Source organism: Rhinichthys klamathensis, unplaced genomic scaffold (genome assembly GCF_029890125.1).
Source record: "Rhinichthys klamathensis goyatoka isolate OS25496 unplaced genomic scaffold, OSU_Roscu_1.1 h1tg000717l_1, whole genome shotgun sequence".
Classification (NCBI taxonomy): domain Eukaryota; kingdom Metazoa; phylum Chordata; class Actinopteri; order Cypriniformes; family Leuciscidae; genus Rhinichthys; species Rhinichthys klamathensis.
In genome coordinates, this window is record NW_026607132.1 from 92,836 (window position 1) to 111,346 (window position 18,511).

General features: G+C 44.4%; 2 protein-coding genes across 2 annotated transcripts in view; both read right to left on the reverse strand.

Moving 5' to 3' along the window:
* tek (TEK tyrosine kinase, endothelial) overlaps positions 1-4,503 on the reverse strand; it is a 47,025-nt gene extending 42,522 nt beyond the window's left edge. Inside the window, exon 1 of the mRNA XM_056242255.1 lies at positions 4,131-4,503. Coding sequence (XP_056098230.1) covers positions 4,131-4,182 — 52 coding nt within the window. The 5' untranslated portion in view covers positions 4,183-4,503. The remainder of the gene's footprint in view (positions 1-4,130) is intronic.
* Positions 4,504-14,520: 10,017 nt separating this feature from the next.
* ift74 (intraflagellar transport 74) overlaps positions 14,521-18,511 on the reverse strand; it is a 58,617-nt gene continuing 54,626 nt past the window's right edge. The window contains exons 19-20 of the mRNA XM_056242256.1: positions 14,842-14,902; positions 14,521-14,741 (exon numbers count right to left, since the gene is read on the reverse strand). Coding sequence (XP_056098231.1) covers positions 14,626-14,741; positions 14,842-14,902 — 177 coding nt within the window. The 3' untranslated portion in view covers positions 14,521-14,625. The remainder of the gene's footprint in view (positions 14,742-14,841; positions 14,903-18,511) is intronic.

Consider the following 18,511-nt stretch of genomic DNA (forward strand, 5'->3'; position numbering starts at 1 on the left):
CATAAAGTCTTTGTTTTGAGTATCTTATTCTCTTCTCTGCATCCACAGTAAGGAGACAGTCTAGAGCCGACAGTCTAATTGCTTGTAACTCTTTTAATAAATCTGCAGAAGGAGATCTATTATACATTTTTTCCATAACCAATAACTAATCCTCCAAGGCTCTTTGATTCAACATTCTTTGACGTTTTTTAGATGAAGTAAATGAGATAATTAGCTAGCCAAGCTCCGCCCTCCCACGTACTTTGTACAGGTTTTCCATAATAGAGATGAGTTATCTGTGGATAAAGAGTTAATAGATAGAAAGGATTTAAATTCCGAAGAAAAGTAAACTGTAAATGCAAGGGTCTTTAAGGAAATCTTTAAGGGTTGCAATATTAAATCTCCACTGTATAGAACTGTCCACTGTATTCCTAAATTGAAGCTCCAAAATGACACTGGCATGATCTGACAGTAAAATACTCTCTATATTACAAGATAGTACTAAATGCAGATCCGTTTTTGGCATAAAAAAGAATCTAATCTCGACTGACAGTGATAGGAGGTAGAAAAAAATGTATATTCCTTATCGGCAGGGTGAAGAGTTCTCCAGACATCTACAAAACCAAGATCTTTACAAATATTCTGCAGAGATCTGGGCTGGGTTTCCCAAAAGCATCGTAAGCTTAAGTTGATCGTAGAACAATTGCCACCAATGGTCTCTACGATCAACTTAGGCTTACGAAGCTTTTGGGAAACGCAGCCCAGAACAGTTCGAGATGCAGAGCTGTGTGGGTGCCTATCTACACGAGGATTCATTACACTATTCAAATCTCCACCCACAATTGTTAAATCCGCTGACCTGAAAATAAAAAGTCTAGAAACACTTTTGTAACAAAGTCAGATAGTACAGTACATGTTCAGTATGAGAATAGTTTTACCCTGTAGCACACCTTCAATAATAACATAGCGACCGTCTCTCTCTTTAATACAGTTTGAAATTTTTAATGGTAAACAAACATGCAGGAAGAACAACTCTTACTCTTCCCTTCTGCAGGCAACTGAAGAAACACCATCTTCTCTGAACACCCAAACCTCAGCACGCTCTCAGCAACATGATAAATCTTCACTCAGCGAGTTACTCTGTTCATGCACCGCAACTGCCCGCGAAACTTCATCAAGTTCCCATCCTCTGGCGGGGCGAAGCGCTTCCCTGTCCCAGTGATGGCCAACCTCAGAGTCGCAGGATACAGCAGGGCATCCTCAAGCTCAATCTTCTGCAGTCGCTTCTTGACATCGTCGAACGCCTTACGTTTCTTCATCACCATCGCAGAATAATCATTGAAGAATGAAATCCTCGGACATGTGTCAGCGCTCCTTCGGGATCCCTGCCGACACGACGAGCTGCGCTCAACACACGTCCGTAAAGGTACGGGACTTCATGATGAAGGCCTGGGTCGTTGCTTAGGACCTGGTAATGCTGCCAAAGAGCGACGAGCACGATCAAGCTTCATCCGTCCTGCTTTCGTTGCCATCTTTAAATAATCGGGAAGCCACTTCTCAAAGAACTGGACCGGATCACTCCCTTCCGTCCCATCAGGCAAACCGAGACGCAAATTACACCAGATCTCCAGATCGTCGATGTGCGCTGACATTTCGTCCACTTTTTTGGCAAGAATGATTTCACTAAGTAAAAATATAAATTGACCGAATATTTGAACTAATGTTACGGGAGCTCATCAAAAGACGTGTATACTCCACGACGCCATCTTCCTTCGTCAATAAAACTCTTTCTAATTTAGTAGCACAGCTGATGCGATTCTGAATCAAACTAATCAACATCAACAACAGTTCTCAATCATTTTTTTCAGGGAATGTGCAAACAATTCATTATGCCATTAATATGGAGATCATGTGCCTGTTTTATGTGGCATGGACATTATGAGACTCAAACCGACTCTAACTTCCTGTTGCATAATCTCTCTGTGTGTTATGATGCCCTATGAAACACTCCAGGACTCAAACACTTCAGCAATTCAACTCTGACCGCATAAAACACTGTATGTTACAACACTTTGAAATACAGCCATAAAACTACTGGTCCATGACAGAGACACAAATACAGCTGACGTAAGACTCAGAAACAGAAACACACTTTCCACTTTCTCGACCGGGCCTCATTGGAGCTTCCTCTGGGCTCCTGTTTCTCGAGAAACCTTCTCACTTCTCTCACACTTACTGTATATTCACAGTTGAAAACATTACAGACATACAGAAGGCAAGGTCAGCTAAACGCACTGGTGACGGTGTTACTCATGGTGTTGGAAATCGATTTCTGTTTGAGAAGGGATTTGAAAACTGTTACTGTACACCTTAAATCACTGTGTGCGCAGTTGAGATATTGTATCTGGATTGATGGGCTATAAATAAGACTGGAACTAATTAGGGCGGGAAAAGAATCTGTGAGTATGTGTGAGTGTAAAGGGTGTTGGGCTTTTAAACCAACAGCCAAACAAGGCTGTCAAGATGAATAATGACTTCTTTCTTATCTTTGAGTGTAGTAGTACAACACTAGCTTGATAATATTGTTCTGCTTTACTGATTAGTGAGGGAACATGAACGTACGCGTCTCTCTTCACATCTGACATCACTTTATCCTCTACGCAGACCCGATGGCCAGCTTCGACTCCCCCACCACATGCTGGCGTACTGTATACCAATCTTCACGCAGAGAGAACTGGAAAAAATATTCTGAATGACATAAATCTGCAATTTGACTAGTGATACAGCCAGGAATTAAACCACATCATGTTGGTTTATCAGGCCAGAGGAGAACTGAGCGGCAGAGTCTGGTTTCTCAAGGGTTTTACTCTATTCTGTCACTGATGTTTGTGTTCGCGCTGCTGTCGCCTCTTCATTAGTTGTGGACACTTAATATCCAACAGTGTTATTGATCTGGACGCACTGACGCTGCTGTACGAGAGTTGAGCTGATAATGACATCACTGTGTTCTCCAGAACTGCTTTATAGAAGAAATGAACTAATTTAATAACTGATGATCTGTACAACAGAACTGACTAAACACTAAACTGACTTCAGCTGAACAACACATGAAATCCATAATTTCCCTTTTTATCTCTGTAAAGCTGCTTTGAAACAATCTGTATTGTATAAAGAGCTAAATAAATAAAGGTGAAGACTTTATTCTACATATATATGCCTTGCACTTCATCACTGTGTAATATTTAAGGATTGAGCAGCAATGGCGTGTAGTTCAAATTCTATTTGATCATTTTCGTTTTACTTCTTTCTCTGCCACAATCAGCTGAAACAAACTGCATAAATCGGGCAATTTTCAGCAATTTTCAAAGTATGTTCGTCATAAATGTCTCATGTGTCGGTCAGGCTCACTCTCTTGCACTACTTCACATTACTGGTGATGGGAATATTTTGAAGATTTGTCAGTGTAATAGTGGGTTGTGGAGGAAGATCTGGTGTCAGAGTCTCAGAATGAACCGGTCAACGGCTAAGGGGATTACTGCATTAAACTTACATTATTCTTATTTATTTAATTAAGCTGGAGCCAGAAAGGTATTAAATCATTGCTGTCCCCTTTCCATTTCCGTAGTATCATGATAGAGAAACTTATAAAGAAACTCAACACAAAAGATTGTTTATTATAATTGGACATGGGTCATGTGTAGTGCAAGAAACAGCCAAAGAGTTATTGTAGGTGGTTACAACACACACACACACACACACCTACACACTCAACAATGAAATGAAATTCAACAATGAAAAACTAAAAGACAAAATTTTTTAGTCTACTAGTTTGGCAAAATAAAAATGTCAATGTTTAAACTATCTCACTAACCAAAACAATACATCAATAATCTGAATTTAAACATAATATTACCTCTCTAACTTTCTGTTATTTACAAGTTTCATTACGGCAAAGTGTACTGTAATATTCGTGCAAAATAATTTTTCATATTTTGAAAACATGATATTAGAAGTTTCGGCTATTGTGAAATGGGATCTGTTTCATCTTAATGATCAGAGCCACCAATACAACAAATACAGACAAACCACAAACCCCTGGAGTCCCATAGAGCAGAAACCAGAGAGACAGAGTGAAGGAAGCCCAGCGTTACCTGTGAGCAAGCAGCCAATCAGACACAGCGTGACGGAGGACATGTGACTCATGGTCCCCGCGAGACACAGCCGACCAGTTCGTGCACATCCACAGAGAAGAGCGTTCAGTCCCAGAGACCGAGTGTCTGTCAGAAACTGCCGTCCGCACACATCCCTCGATCCTGACTCAAATGAACTCTCCCTTTCTTTTCCTCCAGCGTCTCCACCCCTCTCTCTGTTCAGGCACAGGGAGTTGGAGTTCCTTTTCCTGTTTCCTCTCTGTGTGCTGAGGATGGGAAAGGCCACAGCTTAAACAATCGCATGTCATTAATTGCGGCTCCTGAAGGGAGGCTCCCACTTTGAGACAAGAGAGATATTCCACCAGCAGCCCTTCCTGAGAGAATAAATCATACCTCCTAATCTGGCATTTCATACACTTTTTCATTGTGCTGATTTTGTTCACGACCAACTAAACGTCCAAGTCTCGCTGTTCAGCACATGGTTGTTTTACTTTGGGATTTATTTGAACGTTTAATGAAATTTACTTCTATTCTCCTCCACTATCGGCATCTCGATGGCTGACATCAGAATAGCAGCAATGCCTTATTTTTAGATTATATATTAACCGCATGAATTGTTTCGATGTTGTGCTTGGGTTTCCACTCGTCTGCTGTAGAAGAAAATAAGAAAAAGGAATGGACAGACCGTATGCATCCAAATCTCAGTTCAAATATAAATTTTGCTGGTGAGAAGAAGTTGTCACGAGTGCACCGGTCCTCGCTCACTGCTTGCACTCACTGACTCACATTAAGAAAAGATAATCATGTGCATTTGATCTGATATAACTGGAGTATACGGTAATAATCATGTGCATTTGATCTGATATAACTGGAGTATACGGTAATAATCATGTGCATTTGATCTGATATAACTGGAGTATACGGTAATAATCATGTGCATTTGATCTGATACAACTGGAGTATACGGTAATAATCATGTGCATTTGATCTGATATAACTGGAGTATACGGTAATAATCATGTGCATTTGATCTGATACAACTGGAGTATACGGTAATAATCATGTGCATTTGATCTGATATAACTGGAGTATACGGTAATAATCATGTGCATTTGATCTGATACAACTGGAGTATACGGTAATAATCATGTGCATTTGATCTGATACAACTGGAGTATACGGTAATAATCATGTGCATTTGATCTGATACAACTGGAGTATACGGTAATAATCATGTGCACTTGATCTGATATAACTGGAGTATACGGTAATAATCATGTGCATTTGATCTGATACAACTGGAGTATACGGTAATAATCATGTGCACTTGATCTGATATAACTGGAGTATACGGTAATAATCATGTGCATTTGATGTGATACAACTGGAGTATACGGTAATAATCATGTGCATTTGATCTGATATAACTGGAGTATACGGTAATAATCATGTGCATTTGATCTGACTGGAGTATACGGTAATAATCATGTGCATTTGATCTGATATAACTGGAGTATACGGTAATAATCATGTGCATTTGATCTGATACAACTGGAGTATACGGTAATAATCATGTGCATTTGATCTGATACAACTGGAGTATACGGTAATAATCATGTGCACTTGATCTGATATAACTGGAGTATACGGTAATAATCATGTGCATTTGATCTGATACAACTGGAGTATACAGTAATAATCATGTGCATTTGATCTGATACAACTGGAGTATACGGTAATAATCATGTGCATTTGATCTGATACAACTGGAGTATACGGTAATAATCATGTGCACTTGATCTGATATAACTGGAGTATACGGTAATAATCATGTGCATTTGATCTGATACAACTGGAGTATACGGTAATAATCATGTGCATTTGATCTGATACAACTGGAGTATACGGTAATAATCATGTGCACTTGATCTGATATAACTGGAGTATACGGTAATAATCATGTGCATTTGATCTGATACAACTGGAGTATACGGTAATAATCATGTGCACTTGATCTGATATAACTGGAGTATACGGTAATAATCATGTGCATTTGATCTGATATAACTGGAGTATACAGTAATAATCATGTGCATTTGATCTGATATAACTGGAGTATATGGTAATAATCATGTGCACTTGATCTGAAATAACTGGAGTATACGGTAATAATCATGTGAATGCTTGAGATGCGTCTGTAATCTAAATTTAAACTGGGAGAGCGAGTCGAGCCCCGAACATTATCAGGAACATTCCAGAGTTTAGGAGCCCAATGTGAAAACGCTCTCCCTCCTTTAGTGGACTTAGATATTCTAGGTACTATCTAAAGCCCAGAGTTTTGTGAGCTTAAAGAGCGAGATGGATTGTAGGGCGATAGAATATCAGTTGAATACACAGGAGCTAGACCATTTAGGGCCTTATAGGTCAGTAGCAATACTTTTGTAACTGATACAGAACTTAATAGGTAACCAGTGTAGAGATGATAAAATTGGTGTTATATGATCTTATTACACGGCTCTGTGAAATACTTGATTCTGATTGGTCAATCGCACCCTCCAGCGGTATATTATTCCCAGATAACAACCACTCAAAGCAGAAACACAGGCTCATCCGGGTCACTGAAGTCAGCAGGGCTATACATTGCAAGGAACGTTTATTCTTCGTGGAAGTTTTGCATTTGGTGAGCTAATAAATTATTAAAACTCAGACAAATCAATATTTTGTTTACAGTTATTTAATTATGCCATCCAGTATCGTGGACTCGCTCTCTCTTTTTTCACACAAACACAGCGGCGGCCATTTTGTGACTATTGTTCTGTTCACTGTTGGATTATAAGATACGGAAGATTTGCGTTTAAACACCTAATAAAATTTTTCAACTCAATATTTCATGTCTAATTATTTACTTATGTGGCAAGAAGCCGTGTAATAAGCGGGATAATGTACATCCAGCCGGTTGTTCCCCGTCAGGCTGATGAAGACTCATTATCACCCTGTCAGGGGTTGTTTTGAGAGAACAACCGGCTGGATGTACATTATTCCTTACATATCTTCTTGACCTAGTAAGAACTCTAGCGGCTGCATTTTGGACTAATTGTAGCTTGTTTATTGAGGATGAAGGACAACAGCTAGTAATGGTCAAATAAGTAGTAGCCTACCTCAGTCTTATCTGAATTTAATAGAAGAAAATTACAGGTTATCCAATATTTTATATCCTTAACACACTCTGTAAACTTGGATAATTTAGAGATTTAATCTGGTCCTGATGAAATATATAATTAAGTATAAAATAATAAGAGTATCATCGGCATAACAGTGGAAACTAATTCTATGTTTTCTTATAATATTACCAGGTGGCAGCATATAAACTGAGAATAGCAGAAGGCCGAACACAGATCCTTGCGGCACTCCACAATTTACTGACATCATCTTAGATTTTAACCCATTTAAACAAAATGAAAATGGTAACGGTCAGATAGGTACGATCTAACCCACCTTAAGTGCCCTATTTCCTTGAATAAGATTAGTGACTCATCACTACATTTATGACATGGCTGAATCTTTGCACACAGGGCCTCCTGTAACAAAGAAAATTGATTACTAATCACGTCACGTCACATAACATTTGATTTAAGTTACCATGAAATAAAAAATAAGCCTACTAACCTGATGTACTATGCAGTGCAGTACTGGACAGTTACCAGTCTTATGAAGAAACGAATGCAGATTGTGTTCCTTGCATTGCTGGTGCTCCATCAGTAACAGCAGACAGTTTAGCCTCACAGTCACCACAGTCTCAAGAGCTTTACAAATATCCTCTCCTTCGTGGTGCGAGAACTTTAACAGCTCCTCTTGAACATCAGCGTTCTCTGTGATCGTTCGTACAAACATCAGAAGCTGACTGACATCCAGCGCGAGAGAAAAGTGTTTGCAATTGTGGATTTCATGTTTCAGCTTTTCTTGGACTTCACATTGAATGTCAGAAACTGGACCCGTCACTGTTCAGCGTGACACAGATTCAGATTCAAAGTTCTTGGCCACTTTCTCGTCTCCAAAAGCTTCAGCCATCTCAATCGCACTGCTTTACCATCTCCCCGTCTGATAATGTCAGAGCACAAGGGAAACCGCATTAGTGATGATTCTTGCACCATCATGAATTTGGCAAAAAGGTTTTACTGATGATGTATTTTACCTTTTAAATCGGAGATTAGAGCAATTCGGGCATCACTGATGTATCTTTCATACTTCTCTTTGTGAGCAGTGGTGTAATGTCGATTTAAATTTAAAAAATGAAATAAAAATCCTTCATTACTGATTTTTTTTCTAAACTCATTAAAAAGATAATCAGTCAGGATTTTTCCATCTTGACTGGAAAACACGATTTTCGTTCTCAATTTCTTCTTTTCTTTTTGCTCATTGACATTAGCGCACACAATCCTACTATGCTTTAATTACTCTGGTGATCGGCAGTAGCGCCCTCACCTTGTTGGAGAATTAACATCCTAAACTGATATGGTCCAGTTGCCCTTCCCTGATCTAGTGTCTCATTGTTTATTCAAAAATATCACATGAATATAACAAGATGTGTAAAATAAATGTTTGAAAATGTAAGAGATATTCCATAGCATCTAAAGTGTCCACCAGCACAGTCATGGGCACAGCATGGCTAATGCTGTAGTAAGCTCTTGCCACTTACGCACATGTGGAAGGAAAGATATTCTCACAGCCCTTTGACTGTAGGCAGTAACAGCTGAAGGAACGAATGTATAGAGAAGAGGTTCGGGTTTTTTCCTTTGTGTGTGTGTGTGTGAATCAACATGCAGTTACAGCTCTTCACTTCCGCGAGGGTTTTAATTGTACAGATCACACACTCCCCTGTGCACTCATTCCTCTTATCAGTCTGTAACAGTGAGCAGCCTGTGTTCAGGGATAGGAAACTAGAAACTGACATGCAAGCACTGAGGAAATAAATGAGGATAAAGCAGATTCTTCAGGCTGAATGAGGTCAGAAACTGGAGCAGGGAGGACTTCCTCTCTGAGGCCTCACACCCAAAACGGCTCAGACCAGACCAGAACAAGTTCTGAGCCAGACTACACCAGACCAGACCAGACCAGAACTGACCAGACCGGCTCAGACCAGACCAGAACGAGTTCTGAGCCAGACCACACCAGACCGGACCAGACCAGACCAGAACTGACCAGACCAGAACTGACCAGACCGGGCTCAGACCAGAACTGACCAGACCGGGCTTAGACCCAGAACGGGCTCAGACCTGAACGGACCGGACCAGACCAGAACAGACCGGACCAGACCAGAACAGACCGGGCTTAGACCCAGAACTGACCAGACCAGAACGGGCTCAGACCAGACCATTTACATTTATTCATTTAGCAGACGCTTTTATCCAAAGCGACTTACTAATGAGAACAGTAGAAGCAGTGAAACTAACAGTAGGACAACAATATGCAAGTGCTATGACCCTTCTCAGTTTCAACTAACGCAGTCCATGTAAAAAAAAAATGTTCCGACCAGGAGTGCGTTTCCAGAAAGCATCGTTATCCAACTATGATCGCAATTTCCATTGAACACGGAACATTGAACACGGAACTATTGGTAACGACGGAACTTGCGACCATAGTTGGCCAACGATGCTTTCGGGAAACGCAGCCCAGAACGAGCTCTGAGCCAGATCAGACCAGACCGGACAGGACCAGACCAGACCAGACCAAACCGGGCTCAGACCCAGAACTGACCAGACCAGAACGAGCTCTGAGCCAGACCAGAACAGAACAGAACAGACCAGACCGGACCAGACCAGACCAGACCGGACAGGACCAGACCAGACCAGACCAAACCGGGCTCAGACCCAGAACTGACCAGACCAGAACGAGCTCTGAGCCAGACCAGAACAGTCCAGACCGGACCGAACCGGACCAGACCAGACCAGACCAGAACGAGCTCTGAGCCAGACCAGAACAGACCAGACCAGACCGGACCAGACCAGACCAGCAGACCCAGAACTGACCAGACCAGAACGAGCTCTGAGCCAGACCAGAACAGACCAGACTGGACCAGACCAGACCAGCAGACCCAGAACTGACCAGACCAGAACGAGCTCTGAGCCAGACCAGAACAGACCGGACCGGACCGGACCAGACCAGACCAGACCGGGCTCAGACCCAGAACTGACCAGACCAGAACGACCTCTGAGCCAGACCAGAACAGACCAGACCGGACCGAACCGGACCAGACCAGACCAGACCAGAACGAGCTCTGAGCCAGAACAGACCAGACCAGACCGGACCAGACCAGACCAGACCAGACCAGACCAGACCAGACCGGGCTCAGACCCAGAACTGACCAGACCAGAACGAGCTCTGAGCCAGACCAGAACAGACCGGACCGGACCGGACCAGACCAGACTAGACCGGGCTCAGACCCAGAACTGACCAGACCAGAATGAGCTCTGAGCCAGACCAGAACAGACCAGACCGGACCGAACCGGACCAGACCAGACCAGACCAGAACGAGCTCTGAGCCAGACCAGAACAGACCAGACCAGACCGGACCAGACCAGACCAGCAGACCCAGAACTGACCAGACCAGAACGAGCTCTGAGCCAGACCAGAACAGACCAGACTGGACCAGACCAGACCAGCAGACCCAGAACTGACCAGACCAGAACGAGCTCTGAGCCAGACCAGAACAGACCGGACCGGACCAGACCAGACCAGACCAGACCGGGCTCAGACCCAGAACTGACCAGACCAGAACGACCTCTGAGCCAGAACAGACCAGACCGGACCGGACCAGACCGGGCTCAGACCCAGAACTGACCAGACCGGCTCAGACCAGACCAGAACGAGTTCTGAGCCAGACCACACCAGACCGGACCAGACCAGACCAGAACTGACCAGACCAGAACTGACCAGACCGGGCTCAGACCAGAACTGACCAGACCGGGCTTAGACCCAGAACGGGCTCAGACCTGAACGGACCGGACCAGACCAGAACAGACCGGACCAGACCAGAACAGACCGGGCTTAGACCCAGAACTGACCAGACCAGAACGGGCTCAGACCAGACCATTTACATTTATTCATTTAGCAGACGCTTTTATCCAAAGCGACTTACTAATGAGAACAGTAGAAGCAGTGAAACTAACAGTAGGACAACAATATGCAAGTGCTATGACCCTTCTCAGTTTCAACTAACGCAGTCCATGTAAAAAAAAAATGTTCCGACCAGGAGTGCGTTTCCAGAAAGCATCGTTATCCAACTATGATCGCAATTTCCATTGAACACGGAACATTGAACACGGAACTATTGGTAACGACGGAACTTGCGACCATAGTTGGCCAACGATGCTTTCGGGAAACGCAGCCCAGAACGAGCTCTGAGCCAGATCAGACCAGACCGGACAGGACCAGACCAGACCAGACCAAACCGGGCTCAGACCCAGAACTGACCAGACCAGAACGAGCTCTGAGCCAGACCAGAACAGAACAGAACAGACCAGACCGGACCAGACCAGACCAGACCGGACAGGACCAGACCAGACCAGACCAAACCGGGCTCAGACCCAGAACTGACCAGACCAGAACGAGCTCTGAGCCAGACCAGAACAGACCAGACCGGACCGAACCGGACCAGACCAGACCAGACCAGAACGAGCTCTGAGCCAGACCAGAACAGACCAGACCAGACCGGACCAGACCAGACCAGCAGACCCAGAACTGACCAGACCAGAACGAGCTCTGAGCCAGACCAGAACAGACCAGACTGGACCAGACCAGACCAGCAGACCCAGAACTGACCAGACCAGAACGAGCTCTGAGCCAGACCAGAACAGACCGGACCGGACCGGACCAGACCAGACCAGACCGGGCTCAGACCCAGAACTGACCAGACCAGAACGACCTCTGAGCCAGACCAGAACAGACCAGACCGGACCGAACCGGACCAGACCAGACCAGACCAGAACGAGCTCTGAGCCAGAACAGACCAGACCAGACCGGACCAGACCAGACCAGACCAGACCAGACCAGACCAGACCGGGCTCAGACCCAGAACTGACCAGACCAGAACGAGCTCTGAGCCAGACCAGAACAGACCGGACCGGACCGGACCAGACCAGACTAGACCGGGCTCAGACCCAGAACTGACCAGACCAGAATGAGCTCTGAGCCAGACCAGAACAGACCAGACCGGACCGAACCGGACCAGACCAGACCAGACCAGAACGAGCTCTGAGCCAGACCAGAACAGACCAGACCAGACCGGACCAGACCAGACCAGCAGACCCAGAACTGACCAGACCAGAACGAGCTCTGAGCCAGACCAGAACAGACCAGACTGGACCAGACCAGACCAGCAGACCCAGAACTGACCAGACCAGAACGAGCTCTGAGCCAGACCAGAACAGACCGGACCGGACCAGACCAGACCAGACCAGACCAGACCAGACCAGACCAGACCGGGCTCAGACCCAGAACTGACCAGACCAGAACGACCTCTGAGCCAGAACAGACCAGACCGGACCGGACCAGACCGGGCTCAGACCCAGAACTGACCAGACCAGAACGAGGTCTGAGCCAGATCAGATCAGACCAGACCAGACCAGACCGGACCAGACCAGAACGAGCTCTGAGCCAGACCAGAACAGACCAGACCGGACCGGACCAGACCAGACCAGAATGGGCTCAGACTAGGGCAGCACAGACGCCGCTGTAGACCATAATAAATGGTTCACATTTGATGATGGCTGTAAACTGGGTAAAACTGCAGTCTGAATCAACTAGACCAGTGCTTCTCAAACCTGTCCTGGAGGAACATTCTGGATCCCTTCTTATCGAAGACATCGGATAATGAAGGCGGTGCAGTGATGGGGGTCCTGGTTCTGAACTAGACAGTGGTATATATATATATATATATATTTCAGAGCTGCCAACTTTTGAGTTTAGCTTGGCGTGAGACTTTTCCGACGGCGGGGGATGGGGTGGGGGGTGGGTGGTGACGACGACATTCTCCAACGGGGGGAGGGGGGCAAGACTTCAAGACTTCATCCCCCCCCTGTGCGCGCGCTACGCAGTTTAGACCATAATCTCTGTCTCGCGTGCGCGCTCGCTCTAGATTCCGGGAGATTTTAACTAATTTTCGGCATAACTAGTCGATCACGAGACGGCTCAACAGGTAGATATATAGATAAACTCATCTTCCAGGCATTTGACCGACCAGGGGTGCGTTTCCCGAAAGCATCGTTAGCCAACTATGGTCGCAAGTTGGTCGCAAATACCATTGAACTCTATTGGTAACGACGGAACTTGCGACCATAGTTGGCTAACGATGCTTTCGGGAAACGCACCCCAGGTTGACACTTCAGCGTGAGAAATCGGGGGTGTGGCGTGAGAGCGTGTGAAACCAATCAAATGCGTGTGTCTCACGGCCAAAGCGTGAGAGTTGGCAGCTCTGATATTTGACTGTACTTGTATAATAACACACACTGGGACTTTCAATAATACAACCCCCCAGTTCTTACATGCTTTTCTTTCAGAAACATTCACACTATTCCAACATCGCTCAGCTTTTAACTCTTTCCCCGCCATTAAAAAAAAAGTTGCCAGCCACCGCCAGCATTTTTGATCAATTTCTCTAAAATCGTATTTTTGTCAAAGACGTTGTCTTGATAGGATTCAGAACGATAGATGCAGTAGAGTCCATCATCACCCCTAAAGCTTCACAAATGTTCCTCTTCATGGGATCGAAATTTCATTAAGTAACGTTAGACGAATTTCATTTATATGCTGTTGAATGTTTGATGATCGCGTTATTTCACATGAGCGCCAGCAATGCTTCTCTCGCTTGTTTCTGCTTCACCTGTTTAGATCCCGAGATGCGTAACAGCGCCCTCTACTCTATAACAGTGAAAACATGGATTGCAGGAAATTTCCATCAATGCTGGGGAAGCGTTGTCAGAAATTATGGCAAATTTGATCAATGGCGGGGAAATGGTAACCCATGATCATATTAATACCTAACAAACATCGTTAGAGCTTCTCTTTCTTCATTTATCCGTGCTCAACATACAGGTTTGTTTTTGTATCTTAGTGGGGATTTTCCATTGGCTTCTACTGTTTTTATACCAAGTTAATATGTTCTTCCCCCTCCTCTTAACCCTTACAGAAAGCTTTTTGCATTTTTACATACTAATTAAAACATTATTTAGCATGTTTATTAATCTGTTTTCTTCATAGAGGCAACTGGACCCCACAATGTAGGTTAAAGCTGTATACACTATCACACTCACACTCAAACGCACACACTCACATGCACTCTCTCTCACACACACACACACAGTTGGTGCAGTGATGCTCACAATGAACAAGACGATTAAAAGCAGTTTTTTACTGTAGAAAAACAATCAGATGAATTACACACTATAATCAAACACAGTAATCTTCAGAATGCCGAACGCAGGGTCCTCTTCAACAGAAGTCAGTTTCTCGTCCCCTGTAGGGTATCCACCAGAATCTTGTTGTACTCCTGCAGATGTTTGTTGACAGTCTTCACCACTGGCCGGTAATCGCTCTCGACAGCTTTCGAGGCGATGACTGTATAATAGAGTTAGGGATCATGAGACGTTACAAGTCACCTGTGTCTACACTTCTGATGAGAACTTCTCCTAGAAAAACACACATTATAAAAGGATACATTCTTTCATCACAAAGTTGTTCTGCTCCAGATGTTGCCATTTCCTCTCCATATTGGTGAGCTGCAAAGTGAACAGTCACATTAGAGAGCAATACATCAAATCCAAAAACACAACCCCAGAAAGCGTGGTTCCTGTTTACACGCATATGTGAGTGTTGTGCTCTTAACCCATCAGCGAGCATCTCTTTCTGCTCTGGACCTCAACTCAACTCAACTCAACTCAACCCAACCCAATTAAACTCAACTCAACTCAACTCAACTCAACTCAACTCAACCCAACCCAATTAAACTCAACCCAACTCAACTCAACTCAACTCAACTCAACTTAACTTAACTTAACTTAACCCAACCCAACCCAACCCAATTAAACTCAACCCAACTCAACTCAACTCAACTTAACTCAACTTAACTCAACCCAACCCAATTAAACTCAACCCAACCCAACCCAACCCAACCCAACCCAACCCAATTAAACTCAACCCAACTCAACTTAACTCAACTTAACTTAACTTAACTCAACTCAACTCAACTCAACTCAACTCAACTCAACTCAACTCAACTCAACCCAACCCAACCCAACCCAACCCAACCCAAATAAACTCAACCCAACCCAACCCAACTCAACTGTATCTTTATAGCGCTTAATATCCAACAGTGTTATTGATCTGGCCGCACTGACGCTGCTGTACGAGAACTGAACTGAGCTGATGATGACATCACTGTGTTCTCCAAATCTGCTTTATAGAGGAAATGAACTAATTTAATAACTGATGATCTTTACAACAGAACTGAATCAACACTGAACTGACTTGAGTTCGAAAGCCATTTTCTGCCTGTTATCTCTGTAAAGCTATTTTGGAACAATCTGTATTGTATAAAGCGCTGTAGAAATAAAGGTTTGACTTGACACAGTTTCAAAGCAGCTTTACACAGTCATACTGTTATGTATATAATGCCTTATAAAGCCTTATGTGAAGCTGCTTTGAAACAATGTGCATTGTGAAAAGTGCTATAAAAATAAAAATGCACTTGACTTAATGCTTTAACAGCATTTTTAAAGCTGGGAGATATGATGATACATATAACAATGGTTTTAATTATACCATGAAATTAGATCAACCAATATTTTGTATTTATTTTGTGTAGAAGATTTATCAGTGCCAGAGAGTCTTGGGTAAAAGCATGAGCATTCGAATGTAATTAAAGCTGCAGTGAACAGAAGTTCTCCATCCTTGAGAACCGAGCCAGTCTGATTCATGACAGGGATCCTATAAATGATGGGAGCATCCCATATTTAATGATTAAATAAGGAAAATTGCATTTACATGACATTTCATAATGCTGCTCCAAATTATTTCTCCAAAACCCTTGTGATAAGCCGTTTTCTTGACAGCATGTAAACATGGTTACTGTCACTGTGAGAGGAATAGGGGTGACTCTGATCTCGAGGTTTACCCATGACCTGCACTAACCCAACCTGTGTTGTATAAACAGAGTTCCTACACATTTTACATTTCAAAATTCCATACTTTTCCAGACTCAAATTTCCAAACCTCTGTAGATTATGCTTTTTCGAATATTCCCTTTCATGCAATGTGTAATGCAGCTTTCTACAAAGGTCTGAAGACGAAAAAGCATGCGCTAAAAAAAGTTATTGTTTCTCAAAAGAAAGAATCGACAGCCTAAACGAGTCATCAGGAATTTGAATCCCACTTCGGTGACGGCTACACGGCGCTGGGTAACACATTTGCCTAACGCCCTCCTATGTTCTACGTTGTCCACCCGCGAACAACTTGACCCGCCCTCACTTCGTGTTGTGTATGTCGAGAAGACGCTGTTTTCTACTCTGCAAATGCAAATTTTCAATTTGTAAACACTTCCAAAGGACGAGGATGTGAAGAGTCTGGTTAAAATGACCACAGCGAAACAACAGCAGTATAACCTTTTGACGAATGCTTCTCAAATCTCCATGAAGTCTAAATGAGGTTTACAAAACGCTCCACGTCCATTAAAGATGAGGCGGCACCCACTTTATCAGTAAGTATGATTATTTATTGATGTATATATTTCCTACTGGGTCTTCTAGCGTATCACTGAGAAACGTCCTGCTCAAGCCGTGCTTGCGATGGAGCTTCGGGTTGAATAACTAGTTCTTCCAATGTTTCATCATCGGACTCGAGCTTGGATTGATACGGTTATATCGACAACATTGTTACTGTCTTTACAGTGTGTACAATTGCTATAGGGCGTAATATGGGCATTTAGCTTCCGACAAGCACTGTAAGTGGTAGACCAATCACAGCAGACTGCTCTGTCTGGCCAATCACAACATACTTGGCTGTCTGGCCAATCACAGCAGACTGGTCTGTCTGGCCAATCACAGCAGACTGGTCTGTCTGGCCAATCACAACATACTTGGCTGTCTGGCCAATCACAGCAGACTGGTCTGTCTGGCCAATCACAGCAGACTGGTCTGTCTGGCCAATCACAGCAGACTGGTCTGTCTGGCCAATCACAGCAGACTGCTCTGTCTGGCCAATCACAACATACTTGGCTGTCTGGCCAATCACAGCAGACTGGTCTGTCTGGCCAATCACAGCAGACTGCTCTGTCTGGCCAATCACAGCAGACTGGTCTGTCTGGCCAATCACAACATACTTGGCTGTCTGGCCAATCACAGCAGACTGGTCTGTCTGGCCAATCACAGCAGACTGCTCTGTCTGGCCAATCACAGCAGACTGGTCTGTCTGGCCAATCATAGCAGACTGGTTTGTCTGGCCAATCACAGCAGACTGGTCTGTCTGGCCAATCACAACATACTTGGCTGTCTGGCCAATCACAGCAGACTGGTCTGTCTGACCAATCACAGCAGACTGGTCTGTCTGGCCAATCACAGCAGACTGCTCTGTCTGGCCAATCACAGCAGACTGGTCTGTCTGGCCAATCACAGCAGACTGGTCTGTCTGGCCAATCACAACATACTTGGCTGTCTGGCCAATCACAGCAGACTGGTCTGTCTGACCAATCACAGCAGACTGGTCTGTCTGGCCAATCACAGCAGACTGCTCTGTCTGGCCAATCACAGCAGACTGGTCTGTCTGGCCAATCACAACATACTTGGCTGTCTGGCCAATCACGGCAGACTGGTCTGTCTGGCCAATCACAGCAGACTGGTCTGTCTGGCCAATCATAGCAGACTGGTTTGTCTGGCCAATCCCAGCAGACTGGTCTGTCTGGCCAATCACAACATACTTGGCTGTCTGGCCAATCACAGCAGACAGGTCTGTCTGGCCAATCACAACATACTTGGCTGTCTGGCCAATCACAGCAGACTGGTCTGTCTGGCCAATCATAGCAGACTGGTTTGTCTGGCCAATCACAGCAGAATGGTCTGTCTGGCCAATCACAACATACTTGGCTGTCTGGCCAATCACAGCAGACTGCTCTGTCTGGCCAATCCCAGCAGACTGGTCTGTCTGGCCAATCACAACATACTTGGCTGTCTGGCCAATCACAGCAGACTGGTCTGTCTGGCCAATCACAGCAGACTGGTCTGTCTGGCCAATCACAGCAGACTGGTCTGTCTGGCCAATCACAGCAGACTGGTCTGTCTGGCCAATCACAACATACTTGGCTGTCTGGCCAATCACAGCAGACTGGTCTGTCTGGC